General features: G+C 47.1%; 1 protein-coding gene across 9 annotated transcripts in view; it reads left to right on the forward strand.

Annotated features, from left to right (window-relative positions):
• The window catches only part of Tsks (testis-specific serine kinase substrate), a 28,570-nt gene that overhangs the window by 7,083 nt on the left and 4,380 nt on the right, over positions 1-17,107 (forward strand). For 2 of the 9 annotated variants that reach the window (XM_006540794.3, XM_030242363.1), the window contains exons 1-6: positions 6,653-6,899; positions 7,228-7,450; positions 14,225-14,320; positions 14,485-14,568; positions 15,309-15,392; positions 15,992-16,278. In XM_006540794.3, coding sequence (XP_006540857.1) covers positions 6,730-6,899; positions 7,228-7,450; positions 14,225-14,320; positions 14,485-14,568; positions 15,309-15,392; positions 15,992-16,278 — 944 coding nt within the window. In that variant the 5' untranslated portion in view covers positions 6,653-6,729. Of the gene's footprint in view, positions 1-6,651; positions 6,900-7,227; positions 7,451-14,224; positions 14,321-14,484; positions 14,569-15,281; positions 15,393-15,991; positions 16,279-17,107 lie in introns of those variants that run through there. The other 7 variants (XM_006540791.3, XM_006540792.3, XM_006540795.4 and 4 more) reach the window with 7 other exon arrangements.

The raw sequence follows: 17,107 nt of genomic DNA on the forward strand, positions 1-17,107 counted from the left end.
CTGAGACCTTTAGTTGCTTGGTCATAGTCTTTTTGCAAATTACTGTATTTCCTGCAATTGAAACACCAGGAATTTTGAGATCTGAGACCTCTAACTATAGCTCCAACTATGATATTCACATGGCACATATTAAAACCAATATCAGTCATATCCTTTATCCATTCATACATTGTGCTGCCCAAGCCTTTAATAGACTAATACATTTTTTACATTCGGTATTTGCATTTTCATATGCCAAAGTCTCTGTAAAAACCCATCTTGTATCAGGGTCTGATACATCTTTGTTCATAGCTGAGACTAATCTTTGTAAAAAAACAAAACAAAAAAAAAAACCCAACAACAACAACAAAAACAGTGAAGACTTCTCCAGAGCCAGGTATAATCTTTGTAAACAAGGTAGACTTTTCCCTGAATCATCAACTTTTTCCTAAGCTTTTTCATAAAGCCACTAAGTGACATTATTCTATAGTAACATCATCAAATTGAATCTGTACAACTGGTCTTTTACCACATTCATTTCCCTCACTCTATTTCACTGTCTAATAGTCACAGTTTCTTCCCTCCACCATATTAACCATTGCAACTGCAGACCAGTCTCTAGGACAGCCATTACCAATCCCTTCCAGCTTTTGGGAATAATTCTATTTTGAGTAGCTCAGTTATTTAGAATTTGTTTCACATAAGGAGAGTGCATCCCATATAAAATCATGGACTCTTTAAACCACCTTAGATCTATTATTTCTATAAGACATTATAACTTTGCTCCACAGCATTCACAGGCATGTGCTACTGGGAAAGCTGATGGTCATTCCTTAACCCCTGACTGCCCCTTCTCTAACTCTGGTGGTGCGGTTGATTTGAGATTAACCCTTTCTCTCTAAACGGGCTGTTTCATCAGCTTGTCCTCCAGCATTCTCTCTGATCCTACTGCTCTTCAGCCCAGGTTCTTTTTCTCTTTCTTCCTTGGAGAACTCCCAATCTCTTGCTCAGTCACCGGGACTGAGCCTTTCTGTTCTCCCTTTTTCTGGTGCTCCTCACCTCCCCAGTGCTTCCTCATCCACTCAGAATTCTTTCAGGTGCACAGCCAATTCTGCAACTACTTCAGAAAAGAGAAAGCAAAGCTGCACCTTTTGTTTTCACATTTCAGCAACTTTTGTTTGTTTGTTTCTTAATCCCCCCTCCATTCCCACCCTCAATTTTTCCAAGTTGCACAGTCATTCTTCCAACCTTTTTTGAAATGAAATAGGAAGAGGAAAAAGAAAAACAATGACAAAACAACAACAACAAAACAAACAAACAAAAATACAGAAAATCCCCTCTGAGAACAAAGTAGGGAATATCCCAGCAGTAGCAGCCACAATACGGAGCTATCTCTCAATGTTGTTTTATACATTTTTTAAATTGTGTGAGTGTAAGCATACATGCTAACACAGTGGATATGTGAAAGTCAGAAGACAAACTCTGCAACTGTGCTGACCTCGTGAAAAAAAATTCCAGGGGCTGGAGAGATGGCTCAATGATTAAGAGCACTGACTCTCTTTCAAAAGTCCTAAATTCAATTTCCAGCAACCACAGCACACAGACATCTGTTTTGGAATCTGATACCCTCTTCTGGAGTGTCTGAAGACAGCGACAGCGCACTAACATATATAAAATAAATAAATATTTTAAAATATATTTATGCCGGGCGGTGGTGGCACATGCCTTTAGTCCCAGCACTTGGGAGGCAGAGGCAGGCGGATTTCTGAGTTCGAAGCCAGCCTGGTCTACAGAGTGAATTTCAGGACAGTCAGGGCTATACAGAGAAACCCTGTCTTGAAAAAAAAACATATACATATATATACATTATGTGTATGTGGCAGTCCATGGTGTGGAGGCCAAAGAACTAGTAAGAACTGATTCTCTTCTTCTACCATCTAGGTTGTTGTTGTCAAACACAGGTGATCGCCCTTGACAGCAAGCACCCATATACCCACTAAGTCATCTTGCTGGCCAGTTTGTTAGGAGAAAAGGTCTCACTACATAGCCTAGAATGGACTCAATTTCCAGAGTAGCTGAGAAAACAGCCCTCTCCTACTACAACCAGCTCTACTTTGAATTTTGAGTCTAGGTCATTTCCCAGGCTTGAGACCCTCTCTGACTGTTTCCTGTAACCCCCCATCTGGAAGGTCCACATATATTTAGAGTGGTTGCTTTGGGGTGGTGGAATGTGCTAATGTCTTCTCAAATTATTTCCATGGCTGGACAGGACCTCATTGTACATGCCAGCTTTAGATAGAAATTACAAAGGTGTCTCTCATTGTACTTTGATTGGACATCCCTACTGTCAGTCAACAAGGATCAGCCAATGAATCCCTGCAACTAGCACGATAACACTAATTCTGAGGATGACTGTCAGGGACACCCCCGACACACACAAACACATTCAAGTTTCACGGTCACTGGAGAGATAATCTGTGAGGTGAAGAATGAGACTCAAGATAGTACCATCTTTGCAGGCGCTGGCTCATGCCATCTAGGGATTGACATTACAGTTTATTCTTCTTTTTTTTTTTTTTAATTTTTTATTTTATTTATTTATTTATTATGTGTAAGTACACTGTAGACACTCCAGAAGAGGGAGTCAGATCTCATTACGGATGGTTGTGAGCCACCATGTGGTTGCTGGGATTTGAACTTAGGACCTTTGGAAGAGCAGTCGGGTGCTCTTACCCACTGAGCCATCTCACCAGCCCCAGTTTATTCTTCTTACACATTTAAGCAGAGTAAGACTTTAGGATGGGGTTTTCACGTTGCAATTCTCATAAGACAGCTACTGGGATGGCTACACTGAAATTCCCTTGTAAAGTAACAAAGCACCTGTGAACTTTAGGATAAGAATGAATTCTTAGAGCCGGGCGTGGTGGCGCACGCCATTAATCCCAGCACCCCTGAGGCAGGGGCAGAGGCAGATGGAGCTCCAGGCCAGCCAGGGCTACACAGAGAAACCCTGTTTCGAACCCCATCCACCGACTTCCCCAAGAATGAATTATGTTGGCTTATAAAGAGAACTCAGGGCTAGAACCTAGGGAAGTGAGAAATTTTGCAATTTTGATTTCTTTAAAAAACGTAAGCCTGACCATAAGAGATTGCCACGAGTTCAGCATTTTATTTGTTTTTTAAAGATTTATTAACTTTAGACAGGCACAGTGATCTCTGTGTTTGAAGCCATTCTGGTCTGTAGAGTACGTTTCAGGACTACATAGTGAAACCCTGTTTTTAAGAAAAATCAAAACCAAGAAATAAATTTTACTAATTTTGAAAAAAAAAACAACAAAACAAAACCCCACAGGCCTGTGGTGAGGAGTGACTCGGAGTGGGACAGTGAACTGGATATAAAGTGAATAAGAAAAAAAAAAAATCTAAAAATATGTTTTTGTTTTTAACAATTTAAAAGCCGGGTGTGGTGGCACACACCTTCAATCCCAGCACTCGGGAGGCAGAGGCAGGCGGGTTTCTGAGTTTGAGGCCAGCTTGGTCTACAAAGTGAGTTCAGGGCTATACTGAGAAACCCTGTCTCTAAAAAAACCAAAAACCAACCAAACAAACAAACAAAAACAAAAAAAAACTTTTAAAACTATATTTATTTATTATATGTAAGTACATTGTAGCTGACTTCAGACACACCAAAAGAGGGCATCAGATCTCATTACAGGTGGTTGTGATCCACCATGTGGTTGCTAGATTTGAATTCAGGACCTTTGGAAGAGCAGTTGGCGCTCTTAACCGCTGAACCATCTCACCAGTCCCATGACTTTGTTTTAATCCCAGGAGTGGGATACGGGGCCTCTTCAGACTGTCCCCAGCAGCTATGATTAGCTTTGTGCTCTAGCAGGGGCATGATTTTGCTAGCTGCAAATTTTTCAATTGCATGATGTTTGGAATTCTGGATGTTTTGTTGTTGTTTTTTTAAGAGGTATATCAATGCTAGGTCCCCAAGAGGCAAAGTGAGTTGTTGGTTGGTTGTTGTTGGTCCTTGTTTGTTAAGTAGTTGTGCGGATAGAAGAAATAAAAACAGGAAGAAAAAGTTAGATGTCCTGATGGTGAAGATCAAACTTGCCCCAAGAAACTTGATGCTCCTAATCAGTAGGATGTAGTCTAAAGAAAATGTCACCCCCTTTCCTACCCTTGACTTTATTCAGGGATCTCTTTTCTTTCTCTATCTTTTTTTCTCTCTTATATAGTGTTAGGGGGTTGAAAAGCCCACATTGTAGATAGCTGCAAGTGGCAGCCAGACATGGGGCAAGGCAGAGTGGGAAACTTGATTCCAAATGCTGTGGAGGAAACAGCACAGCAGGAAGGAATGGATGTTTTTTCTTCTTTTAAGATTTACTTATGTACATAGAGATATCTCTGTGGCCAACCAAGATACTACATAGTGAGAGTCTGTCTTAAAAATCAAATATACTGGCTGGAGAGATTTTTCAGTTGTTAAGGGCACTGACTGCCTTTCCAGAGGACTGGGGTTTGATTCTCAGCACCCACATAGCAGCTCACACCTATCTATAGCTCCAGTCCCAGAGTATCTGACATCTTGCTCTGGCCTCCCCAGGCACTAGGCACACATGCTGTGCACAGAGGTACATGCAGGAAAAACACCCATGCATAAAATAATTTAATTTAAAAGCTAGATGTCATAAGGACCATCTATACACTTTATTTAATCCTCAAATATTATCCTCTCAAAAACTTTGTTCCATGAAACCCAGGTTGGCCTCAAGCTCTCTATGTAGCTGAGCATGACCTTGAACTCACTGTCTTCCTGCCTCCGCCTCCCAGTGCTGGGATGGAACCCAGAGCTTCCTGGAAGAGCCTGAGCAGGGACTCTGTCAGCTGAGCCACAGCTGCAGCCTTTCTGAGCTTTTTGTTCCATTTGATATAAAGTTTAACTCAGCCTGTGCTAGGCTGGAACTCAACAAAGCTGAGGCCACTCTTGAACTTTATAAACCAAGACTGGCTTCCATTTTTGTTTTTGAGAATTGATCCTGTGGAGCTCAGACTGGACCCAGACTTGCTGTGTGCCCAGGGCCAACCTTAAACTCTTGCTCTTCCTGACTCCACCTCCCAAGTATGGGGCTGTAGGCCTAAGATACCAGTATTCCTGTGTGTGTACACATACATGCTCTGTGGTTTTCATTGTTGTTTGTTTGTTTGCTCCCTGATTTGGGCAGCAAACCCCAGGGACCTGCCCGTCTGTTCCTCCCTAGTCCTGGGAATACAAACACATCACAATGTTTAGCTTTTCTCTTTGAAATGTGGGTCCAGGGAGATTGAACTCAGCGTGGCAGGCACCTCTACACACTGCGCAATCTCCTAGCCCTAGATATTCATTCTCTCCCCCACCTCTTTCTTTCTTTCTTTCTTTCTCTTTCTTTCTTTCTTTCTTTCTTTCTTTCTTTTTTTGGTTATTTGTTTCTTGGGTTTTCTGGGTGTTTGTTTGTTTGTTTGTTTTCGAGACAGGGTTTCTCTGTGTAGACCAGGCTGGCCTCGAACTCAGAAATCTGCCTGCCTCTGCCTCCGGAGTGCTGGGATTAAAGGTGTGCACCACCATGCCCAGCACGGTTTTCTGGCTTTTTGAGACAGGATTATACTCTGCATAGCTCTGGCTGTCCTGGAACTCACTCCATAGACCAGGCTGCCTTTGAACTGGGAGATCTACCTGCTTCTGTCTCTGAGTGCTGGGACTAAAGGCATGTACCACTACCACCCAGTTATTTATTTTTATTTTTTTTGAGATTTCATTATTTTTGTTTCATGTATATGAGTGTTTGGCTTGCATATATGTCTGTGTACCACCTTGTATACCTGGTGCTCTTAGAGGCCAGAAGAGGTCATCAGAGTCCCAAATACTCTGTGACTAGAGTTATAGATGTTTGTGAGCTGTCATTTGAGACTGGGGATTGAATTCTAGGAATTCTAGAAGAGCAGCAAGTACTCTTGAAACACGGAGCCAATGATACAGGACGCTGGATTCTTTTCTTAATAGGTAAAATTACTGGGTGCTGTTGTACATGCCTTTAGTCCCAGCACTTGGGAGGCAGAGGCAGGCGATTTCTGAGTTCGAGGCCAGCCTGGTCTACAAAGTGAGTTCCAGGACAGCCAGGGCTACACAGAGAAACCCTGTCTCGAAAAACCAAAACAAACAAACAAACAAACAAAAAGTAAAGTTCACAGACAGTATGAAGGCTAAATCCCAACCACATGTTGAGAAGCTGTGAGGACATATTGCCATGATTTCTCCTGACTCTCTCTGTGGCATGGCTGATGCTGGGATCTTTTTGTTTGAGTGTCTCTCTTCTCAACTCTGCCTCCCAGATGCTCACAGAGCACTAAGTCCTTCAGGGAAGGGCTTGGAAATAATCCCATTCTGTCTCTCAGATCCTAGGCAAGGCACGAAGCAAGATAGATGATCTGGGACTGGATCCCAAAGCTGGCTGCAGGGTTAGAACCCAGTCCACCGTGTGCTCTAGACTGGAATGAGAGAGCTGTACAATCAAAGCCAGGGCCGGAAGAGTCCACTGAGGTCTACAGGGGACAGCCAAGCCAGCACCTATTCTCCCCCTTACCCCTCTCTGTGACCCAGTGGTTAGGCCCTTTGTGACCCAGGCCAGGAGCTAGGGGACCCTGAGCGCCGGGGGGGGAGGGCAGAGTAGATGGTGAGTCTCCCCCTGGGAGCAGGCCCCCCGCACCATGGCAAGCGTGGTGGTGAAGACAATCTGGCAATCCAAAGAGATCCACGAAGCGGGGGACCCACCTGCGGGGGTAGAAAGCCGTGCCCAGCTGGTCCCCGAGGCTCCCGGGGGGGTGACCAGCCCTGCCAAAGGGATAACGAAAAAAAAGAAGGCTGTGTCCTTCCATGGGTGGGTTTCCTGCACCCTGTTGGTGACAACATGGCCTACAGCAAAGCATGGATGCTTAGGGCAAGAAGGGACGAAGAAGAGGGCATTACGGAGGTGGTAGGGAAAAAAGGTGGGGGGTTGAAGGGAGAGTCAGGAGAAGTGATGGAAGGAATCAGGAGAGGGTTGGGGGTGGGGGTGGGGGCGAGGCTGGAAGGCAACAGGGAAATGGTAGGTAAAGGAATCAAGGAAGCAGGAGGTCAATGGCTTCAGAGGGTGCAGGAGCTGTGTTGAGGACATAAGGCCCGCTCCTCCGGTCCCCCCTTCCCACTGTCTCCTGGGTCATCTGCAGGGTGGAGCCCCGGATGTCCCACGAGCCGATGCACTGGTGCCTGAACCTCAAGCGGTCCTCTGCCTGCACCAACGTGTCCTTGCTCAACCTGGCTGCCGTGGAGCCCGACTCCTCGGGCACAGACTCGACCACAGAGGACAGTGGTCCACTGGCACTGCCAGGGCCACCTGCTTCCCCTACAACACCCTGGGCTCCAGAGGACCCTGACATCACAGAACTACTGGTGAGCAGCTGACACGGGGTGGGCCACAGTCTACTCACTGGAGGTAGGCAGATCAGAGGAGGGGAGTCAATCTAGTTTAGAAGAAGTTATAGTCCCTGAGACCAGAAGACAGGCTTTAATAACGGTATCTATCAGGAAAGGTCTCCTGGGGGTAGGGGTATAGCTCAGAGGTTGAGCACTTGGCTAGCCAATGCAAGCCCTCGGTTTCATCCTAAAGAACACTAGAGAGAACACACTGGGCCATGGCCCCAGGCCCTTACTGGAGGGTTCTAGGCAAGTTCTACCACTGTGCCACGCCAAGCTTGTCCTTTATCTTTAGACAGGGTCTTACTCCTTAGTGCAGTCCAGCCTTGAATTTGCAGGCCTCCTGCCCCAGCCTTCCAAGTAGCTGGGAGGAGAGGCCTGAATGCACACCCCCAGCTTGATAATTGATAAATATTCCCCGGAAAGCCTAAGATGAGATGTCAGGAGGAGGAACAACTCCAAACTGTCACCTCAGCTGCTTGAGGCCTTACTTTTGTTGTTGACTTTGTTTTTGAGGCAGGGTCTTACTATGTAGCTCTGGCTGGTCTGGAATTCTCTCTGTAGATCAGACTGGCCTAGAACTCACAGAGATCCTCCTGCCTCTGCCACTGGCTGGAATTAAAGACATGCAGCAGCATACTAAGGTTTGAGGCTTCTGTGTAGGGAAAAAAAAAAAAAGAATTGGAACTAGTGGGTTTATACGGTTGAGCTAGAGATTTCTTTTTGTTTGTTTGCTGCCAAAATTCCATTTAATAGATAGCAATCATACACATTTCTATAGCACTTTATATTTTGAAAATTGCCTTTGAAATACCATCTTAATTGATTCTTTTTTTAAATACTTTTTATTAGGTATTTTCCTCATTTACATTTCCAATGCTATCTCAAAAGTCTCCCATACCCTCCCACCCACTCCCCTACCCACCCACTCCCACTTTTTGGCCCTGGCGTTCCCCTGTACTGGGGCATATAAAGTTTACAAGTCCAATGGGCCTCTCTTTCCAGTGATGGCTGACTAGGCCATCTTTTGATACATATGCAGCTAGAGTCAAGAGCTCCAGGGTACTGGTTAGTTCATATTGTTGTTCCACCTATAGGGTTGCAGATCCCTTTAGCTCCTTGGGCACTTTCTCTAGCTCCTCCATTGGGGGCCCTGTGATCCATCCAATAGCTGACTGTGAGCATCCACTTCTGTGTTTGCTAGGCCCCGGCATAGTCTCCCAAGAGACAGCTATATCTGGGTCCTTTCAGCAAAATCTTGCTAGTGTATGCAATGGTGTCAGCGTTTGGAAGCTGATTATGGGATGGAACCCTGGATATGGCAGGCTCTAGATGGCCTGTCCTTTCGATACAGCTCCAAACTTTGTCTCTGTAACTCCTTCCATGGGTGTTTTGTTCCCAATTCTAAGAAGGGGCAAAGTGTCCACACTTTGGTCTTCGTTCTTCTTGAGTTTCATGCGTTTAGCAAATTGTATCTTATATCTTGGGGAGATTTCATTAAGAACATTTAATACAGTCTTTAACCACGCCGGTTAGGAGGAGGGGTGCTCAGAGGGAAAACAAGATCCACTCAAGTGTGAGTATTGCCTTACCAGAGGAGAATCCCAGTGAAATGTCTTCCAATCAGCCGTAGATCCCATTCTGGTGGCTCTCAGGTTCTCTTGCTCAAGGTTGCTTAGAAAGCTTTTTTTTTTTCTGTTTTCCTAACTGATTCTTTGGGTGGTGGTGGCCCCATAGTGCACTTGTGGAGATCAGAGGATGACTTGGCTGAATAGGCGCTTTCCTTCCGTGATGTGGAGCCCGAGGACAGAACTCTGGTCCTCAGGCTTGGGGCTCCACCCTTTACCTGCTGGGCCAGCTGTTTTTTTGTTTTGGTTTGGTTTTTTTGTTTGTTTGTTTTTTTGTTTTTTCAAGACAGGGTCTCTCTGTGTAGCCCTGGCTGTCCTGGAATTCACTTTGGATACCAGATTAGCCTTGAACTCAGAAATCCGCCTGTCTCTGCCTCCCAAGTGCTGGGATTAAAGGTGTGTGCCACCACCATCCAGCCTGTGTTGGGATTTTAAAAAAAATTTTAAAAAATGTATGTGTATGAATGTTCTGCCTGCATGCATGTAAGAGCGCTGTACGTGTGTCTGTTGCCCAGGGAGACCAGAAGAGGGTGTCAGATCGTCCTGAAACTGGAGTTACAGGTGATTTTGAGCTGCTAAGTGGATTCTGGGATCCAAACCTCGTCCTCTACAAAAGCAGCTACTGTCTTAGCTACCGAGCCTTTTCTCTTTTTAAGTTACATTTATGTTTTAGTGTGAGGTGGGGCACATGTATGCTACAGTACAAATGAGAAGACCAGAAGGCAACTTAGTGACGCTCCCCTTCATTGACTGGATCTGGGCTCAGACTCAAGCCCTCTCATCACCCCAGATCTGCTTTCTATAGCTTCTGCCTTACTGAACAGGGTCACAGGCTACATCTATCTAAGGTCCAAAAGCCTCAGCCTATCTTGCTGGGGTTGGGGCACAAGAAGGCCTGACCTGGGAGATTGGGAGGTCGTCTTGTGAAGGTGACCAGGACAAGATGATGTCATTGTTTGAGATAGAAGGACCAGTGTTGATAGTTCAGTGTGTGCTTCCAGCCTGAGTTCAATCCCAGAAATCCACACGGTAGAGAGAACCAACTCAGCCGGGCGTGGTGGCACACGCCTTTAATCCCAGCACTCGGGAGGCAGAGGCAGGCAGATTTCTGAGTTCGAGGCCAGCCTGGTCTACAGAGTGAGTTCCAGGACAGCCAGAGCTAAAAGAGAAACCCTGTCTCGAAAAACCAAAAAAAAAAGAGAGAGAAAACCAACTCTTTCAAGGAACCCTCTGATCTCCACACACACAAGCTCTGGCATCTAGGTGCTGAGATGATAAATAAATGAAGAAAATATATAAATGCCAGGCATGGTGTGGCAAACCTTGAATCCCGGCATTTGGGAGGCAAAACCAGACTGATTTCTGTAACTTGGAGGCTAGCCTGGGCTACACAGACCTTGTATTTTAAAAATATCTAAAGCAGAATCTGTTAGCAATTCAGTCATGGTCTGTGAGTCTTGGAGAGCAGAGAGCATGTCCCACTGTGAGGGATTTGTGTATATTGCTTTAATAATGACATAGGGTGTAGGAAATAGCAGATTCCAAGACAGAAAGCTAGAGACCCATCTCCAGAGATTGTCCTTAGGAGGAAGGTAAGTCTACTTACTTATGTCGGAGCCGTGGTGTGGCAGCCAGCCAACAGCCCCAAGTACTATGAGCAGTAGTAGTTATTTCTGTCAGTATTGAGCCTCATTTCTCTGTTGGTGACGCTGTGGTGGCCCAGAGAAGTTAGGTAGCAAAAGCAAGGTCACAGAGCTTAAAAGTAGTAGAAGCAGCTGAGCTTCTGTCACACACACAGAAGGTTGGTGTGGTGACAGCCTGCACTGGCTGGGACAGCTCAGGACACGGAACAACCCTGAAAATAGTCCAAGTGGCTTTGCAGAAAAGAGAACACACGGGCTGGACCTTGAAGCTGAAATAATGTATTCTCCACGCAGAAAAACAGAGCAAGGTATTGCGGCCACCAGGAACAGCATGTGCAAAGAGACAGGGCTGAAAAGAGTCTGGGAACGAAGGGACAGGGCTGTGGCATACGGGGAAAATGGGGGCTGGAGGGAGAACAGGACAGTACCCACACAGGCTACAAAACATGGGTATTGTCCTAAGGGCCATCGGGAGCCATTGTGGATTCAGTAGGGATGGGAGAAGCAACCCATTTACTGCTGTCCTACTGTGTGCTATATCCAGTGACGTCACTTCCCCATTTTAGACCATCTATAAGGGAGTTGGTATATTGACCAGTTTAAAAATGAAGAGATAATTAACCAAGTGACAGAAGGCAGAGTCATTCCCAAGAGCAAAAGGCTGTGGAGTGCTCGTTAAGAACCAGAGGCTAGATTAGAAGGCTGCTGGGTTTGGTACAAAAGAAAACTCCTTTCTTCCCTCTTTTAGAACGGGAGGGCAGTATATGCAGGGGAGAGGAGGCAGGAGGCCAGAAGGGATGGGGCTAGTGCTGGATGGGAAACCAGGCCTGAGATAGACTTAGCCCTCCCTCCACCCCCACCCCCAGAGCCTTCCAGTGGTTCTATGGGCATGTGTCCTAAGGACTGGTGACATCCAAACAGCCCTGGGCCGTGGGATTTTAAGGCTCTAAGGATGGAAGCTTTGTGTGACCATGCGTGGGCCTCAAGCATCTTACTGCAGCTTCCTCTCTGACATGGAACCTGTGACCACATTAGGGGTTGGGGTGGAGTAATGAGGGAGGTACCCAGTATGCAAGCGAACTGCAAAGAGGAGAGGGAGAGAGAGAGAGAGAGAGAGAGAGAGGAGGACGGGGACCAAGACCCAGAGAGACAGACAGCAGAGCCCCAGAGGGCCATGGTGACCAGTCATCGTCGGTTATCGTCAGTGTTTACTCCTAACTTCCCTGGAGGCAGAAATGCTGTGCGGAGATGGTGTTGGTCTTGGGTGGTCACGAGATGAATGACAGCCGTCACCCTCAGGGTCTCCCCTGCTAAGGACACACTGACACACTTATCCCATTCTGTGGTGGCTCCTTAGTCCTTCCTGGATACCCTATGCCATCTTCATTACTTTATTTTGGGGTAGAGATCTCAGTATAGAGACCAGACTGGCACACGGTCCTCTCTGCTCAGTCTCCTATGCGCCAAAGCCACAGGCATGTGCCACCATTGCCACTTTTGCTGTATTGTGGCCCTTGATTTATTTTTTCAGACAGAGCCTCATGCATCCTAATTGGTTTCAAACTCTCTTTGTAGCCAAGGATGACCTTGAACTCCTGATCCTGATCTCTGAGCTCGAGGCCAGTCTGTCTGTAGAGCAAGTTCCAGGACAGCCAGGGGGCTACACAGAGAAACCCTGTCTGAACACCCCCTTGTCCCTGCCAAAATATCTCAATATGTAACTTTGGAAGCCCTGGAGCTCACTCTGTAGACCAGGCTAGCCTCTAGTTCACAGAGATCCACCTGCTTCTGCCTCCTGAGTTCTGGGATTAAAGGTGTGTGTCACACGCCTAGCCTTAGGCACACTGACAGACCTTAGAACAACATATGTTCACAGTAATCACGAAAGAAATGTATTTTCTTCATTTTACAGTCAAGGAAGCTTGTTTTTAATTATGATAGTTTTGTTTTGGTTTTTCTTTTTCTTTCTTTCTCTTTTTAAAAAGATTTATTTAGCTGGGTGGTGGTGGCGCACACCTTTGATCCCAGCACTCGGGAGGCAGAGGCAGGCAGATTTCTGAGTTTGAGTCCAGCCTGGTTTACAGAATGAGTCCAGGACAGTCAGGGCTATACAGAGAAACCCTGTCTCAAAAAAACAAAACAACAAAAAAAGATTTATTTATAAGGTCTATAGTGTTCTGCCTGTATGTCTTCATGCCAGAAGAGGATACCGGATCTCATTATAAAAGGTTATGAGCCACTTTTAGCTGGGAATTGAACTCAGGACCTCTGGAAGAGGAGCTGATACTTAAGGCAGGGTAGAGTCTCTATGTGTAGCTCTGGCAGTCCTGGAACTCACTCTGTAGACCAGGCTGGCCTCAAACTCATAGAGATCCACCTGCCTCTGCTTCAGGAGTGCTGGGATTAAAGGTGTGCGCCACCACAGATGGGGTAAGACTGTCTCAAAAGGTAGGGAGAACAGGTGCAGAGCTCTAGTCAGTGATGCCAATACATAAGGAGCTGAGGCGGGGGCATCTCCAGGATTGTTCAGTCCATCATTTCATGAATGGGTTACAGTCAGATCCCTTTAAAAAATTAAGAGAGAAAGAAAGTAAAGATAAAAATCAGGAGAGAAAGGGGACGAGGAAAAGGAAGCAGAAGCTGAGGAACAGGAGGAAGAGGAAGGGGAGGAAGCCATGCCTGTCCTTTCAACACACCATGCAGTGTCCACACCATACGGCCCATCCACGTCGCCCACCCACCTGTCATGGCCACATGGGCTCAGCTAGCTGCAGAGGCACTCTAATTTAAAGTCTTTATCTCACTGAGAAACGAGGATAAATGCCAGTGGTTATGTAACAAATCTCACTGCTATAGCACAAAGACAGAGAAGAGTGCACAGGGCACAAGCCGCAGCCTAGTCTCAGAGCAGCTGGTAACAACTGAGCACAGGAAGCAGGCGTGGTGGCACTGGCCTTTAATTCTAGCACTCAGGAGGTAGAGGCACACTGAACTCTATGGGTTCCAGGCCAGCCACAGCTACATGGTGAGATCTCATGGTCTCTACCTGACGATCCAAGATGTTGTCAGTTTTATACTTCAGAGAGTGGGGAGACAGAAAAGGAGGGATTTTTGGGGGTACACATTTGTGGCTGGAATCCGCGGTCTTGTGCACACTGGCAAGTACTCTGTCACTGAGTCACACCCCAGCCCCTCACTGGGGCGTTCTAGGTAGTGTCTCTACCACTGAGCCACATCCTCTCCTCTGACTGGGGGATTCTAGGCATTTTTCTGAAACTGTCTTCCCCTCTTGTCCCAGCACACTGTGAAGAATATTAGTCTACTTCTAGCTTTACCAAACAAGGGAACTCAATTCAAGGATGTCACCCTTTGCCCAAAGCCACATGCCCATCCAGAGCAAAACCAAACTGAAAATACACCCTTGCTGCCTCTAGAATGTTCTTGGTATTGAACTATACATGTCTTCTGTTCTTCACCAGAGTGGGGTCAACAGTGGATTGGTACGTGCCAAAGACTCCATCACCAGCTTGAAGGAAAAGACCACGCGGGTTAATCAGCACGTTCAGACTCTGCAGGTATGATACTTAAGGATCCCTGTGGCCTCTTCCTCCAGAACTAAGTTCTCGTCTTTGTAGCCACCTTTCTCCATTGTGCCGGCCCTCCGGAAGCTAAGAGCCTGCTCCCCTGTATAAGCTTTAACCCCGCCTTTGTGTAACCCTGTCTCCCTTCCATGGTCAAGAGCGAGTGCTCTGTGCTGAGTGAGAATCTGGAAAGAAGACGGCAGGAGGCAGAAGAGTTGGAGGGGTACTGCAGTCAGTTGAAGGTGAGCCGCTGTGGAAGGAATGGCTTGGGGAGAAAGTGATGAGAAAAGCGGGGACCGTGGAGGGCTTGGGATGTGGCTCAGTGGGCAGAGGGCTTTGCCTAGCATTCAGGAAACCCCGGGTTCAGGCTTGAGTGTGGTAGCACACCTTTGATCTCAGAACTTGGAAGTACAAGATTCTTTTCAGCTATATAACGACTTGGAAACCGGGGTACATGAGACCCTCTCGTGGCTATCAAAAAATGTCACTCTCTTCTGGCCTTCATGGGCACTGCCTGCGCTGTTGCACATATACATATGTATATTCATATACACAGGCAAAATACCCATTCATATAAGATTTTTTTTTTCAAGACAGGGTTTCTCTTTATAACCCTGGCTGTCCTGGAACTAACTCTGGAGACCAGGCTGGTCTCAAATTCATAAATCCGCCTGCGTCTGCCTCCCAAGTGCTGGGATTAAAGGCATGCGCGCCGCGGCCGCCGCCACCATCACCTCCCGGCTCATAAGACGTTTTCAAAAAAAAAAAAAATCTATTGAATTTTTAAATTTAAAACAAAAAGAGCACAGGAGAAGCGGGATGGTCAAAGGGGTACTGCAGTACGGGCTTGGTTAGGAAGGAAGCTTGGTTGGGAAGTGGGTGCGTCCTACATAGGGCAGGTGCGATGCAAAAAAAGAGGCTGAAGGTGGGGGGCAGAACCGGAATGGGAAGGCAGGGCCCCCGCCCTGATGTCCTGACCCAGGAGAACTGCCGCAAGGTGACCCGTTCAGTGGAAGACGCTGAAATCAAAACCAATGTCCTGAAGCAGAACTCTGCCTTGCTGGAGGTACGAGGGTGTGGAGGGTCCCAAACTAGTGAGAAGTTTGGGTGGAGTCTCGGGATGGAGGTTGGAGGAGCTATGGTGGACAAGGACAGGGGTGTAGAGGCTCCAGAGCCTTCAGTGAACTGAGGAGGGTTTGGGACCTGGCTGAAGGAGTTGGCTCTCAGGGGAAGGAGGGGCCCATCCCACGGGAGGAGCCAAAAGGGCTCGCTGGGTGGGACCAGGGTGGAGCCTGAGGAAGCTTAGTTATTCAAGGGTGTAGCCTGAAACGACTGGGTAGGCCGGGTCTAGTCTAGAATGAAGACTTGCTGCTAGCTCACTTTCCAACGGAACGCCGAGAAAGCTTGTCGCGGTCCCTAAGAGGCAGGGGCTGATTTTAGGCAGGCAGGGCAGGAGAAGGGAGTGATAGGTTGCCTGCCACTACAGAGTTTAGAGTAAATGTTATCTCCTCTCCTAAAGACAAGCAGGAGTTCAGTTACACTGCACGCGTACTTCCCAACTATCCTCTCTCTACACTACTTTGCAATCTCGGGGATCCATGGGGTGTAGTTAGCTGCAGGTGGTAAGGTGCCGAACACCTTGATTCGTTGCCCTCCCTTGCTCAGGAGAAGCTAAGATACCTCCAGCAGCAACTGCAGGATGAGACGCCCCGGAGACAGGAGGCCGAGTTGCAGGAGTTGGAGCAAAAACTGGAGGCTGGCCTCTCCCGACATGGTCTGAGCCCTGCCACTCCCATTCAGGGCTGCTCGGGTCCTCCTGGCAGCCCCGAGGAACCCCCGCGGCAGCGAGGCCTGTCCTCCAGTGGCTGGGGCATGGCAGTCCGCACAGGGGAGGGACCCTCGCTGAGCGAGCAGGAGTTGCAGAAGGTCTCCACCGGCCTGGAGGAGCTGAGGTGGGCGGGACTGAAGGAAATTGGTGGATCAGGCCGTAGGTGGAACAAAGGGCGGGAGCTAGGAGGAGCTTGGAGCCTGCGTGGGCGGGGTTTGTTTGCGGTTGGGTGGACCGGACAGAGTAAATCCTTGAGGGGTAGTGGTGGATGAGAATTGGAAGAGCTTGATGTGGGCGGGGCTTAGGGGAGCTAAACGTGTGAGCACAGAAGCAGAACCTAGATGAGGATTGGGTGATAGCATAGGTGGTACCGGGCTAACTTCGTACACTCAAAAAAGGAAAAGAGGTGGGGTGGGGGACGCAAAGTGGTGCATTCTTTTAATACCAGCACTGGGAGACAGAGGCTGAAGGATCTTTGTGAGTTCGATGCCAGCCTAGTCTACAAAGAGAATGCCAGCACAACCTGGACTACAATAAACAAGAATGTCTTTTTTGTTTGTTTTCGAGACAGGATTTATCTGTGCAGCCCTGGCTGTCCTGGAACTCACTCTGTAGATCAGGCTGGCCCTCAAACTCACAGAGGTCTGCCTGCCTCTGCCTCCCAAGTGCTAGGATTAAAGGTGTCACTCACCACCAACCGGCAACAGACCCTGTCTTAAAAACCAAAACAAGGCCAGGTGGGTCCCACTTGGGAGGCAGAGGCAGGTGAATTTCTGAGTTCGAGGTCAGCCTGGTCTACAGAGTGAGTTCCAGGACAGCCAAGGCTACACAGAGAAACCCTGTCTCAAAAAAAAAAAAAAAAAAAAAAAAAAAAAAAAAAAAAAGAAAGAAAGAAAGAAAGAAAAGAAAAGAAAAAAAAAAACCCAAAACAAAAAAAGTAAAGAAAAAAATGT

Source organism: Mus musculus, chromosome 7 (genome assembly GCF_000001635.26).
Source record: "Mus musculus strain C57BL/6J chromosome 7, GRCm38.p6 C57BL/6J".
In the NCBI taxonomy this organism is placed as follows: domain Eukaryota; kingdom Metazoa; phylum Chordata; class Mammalia; order Rodentia; family Muridae; genus Mus; species Mus musculus.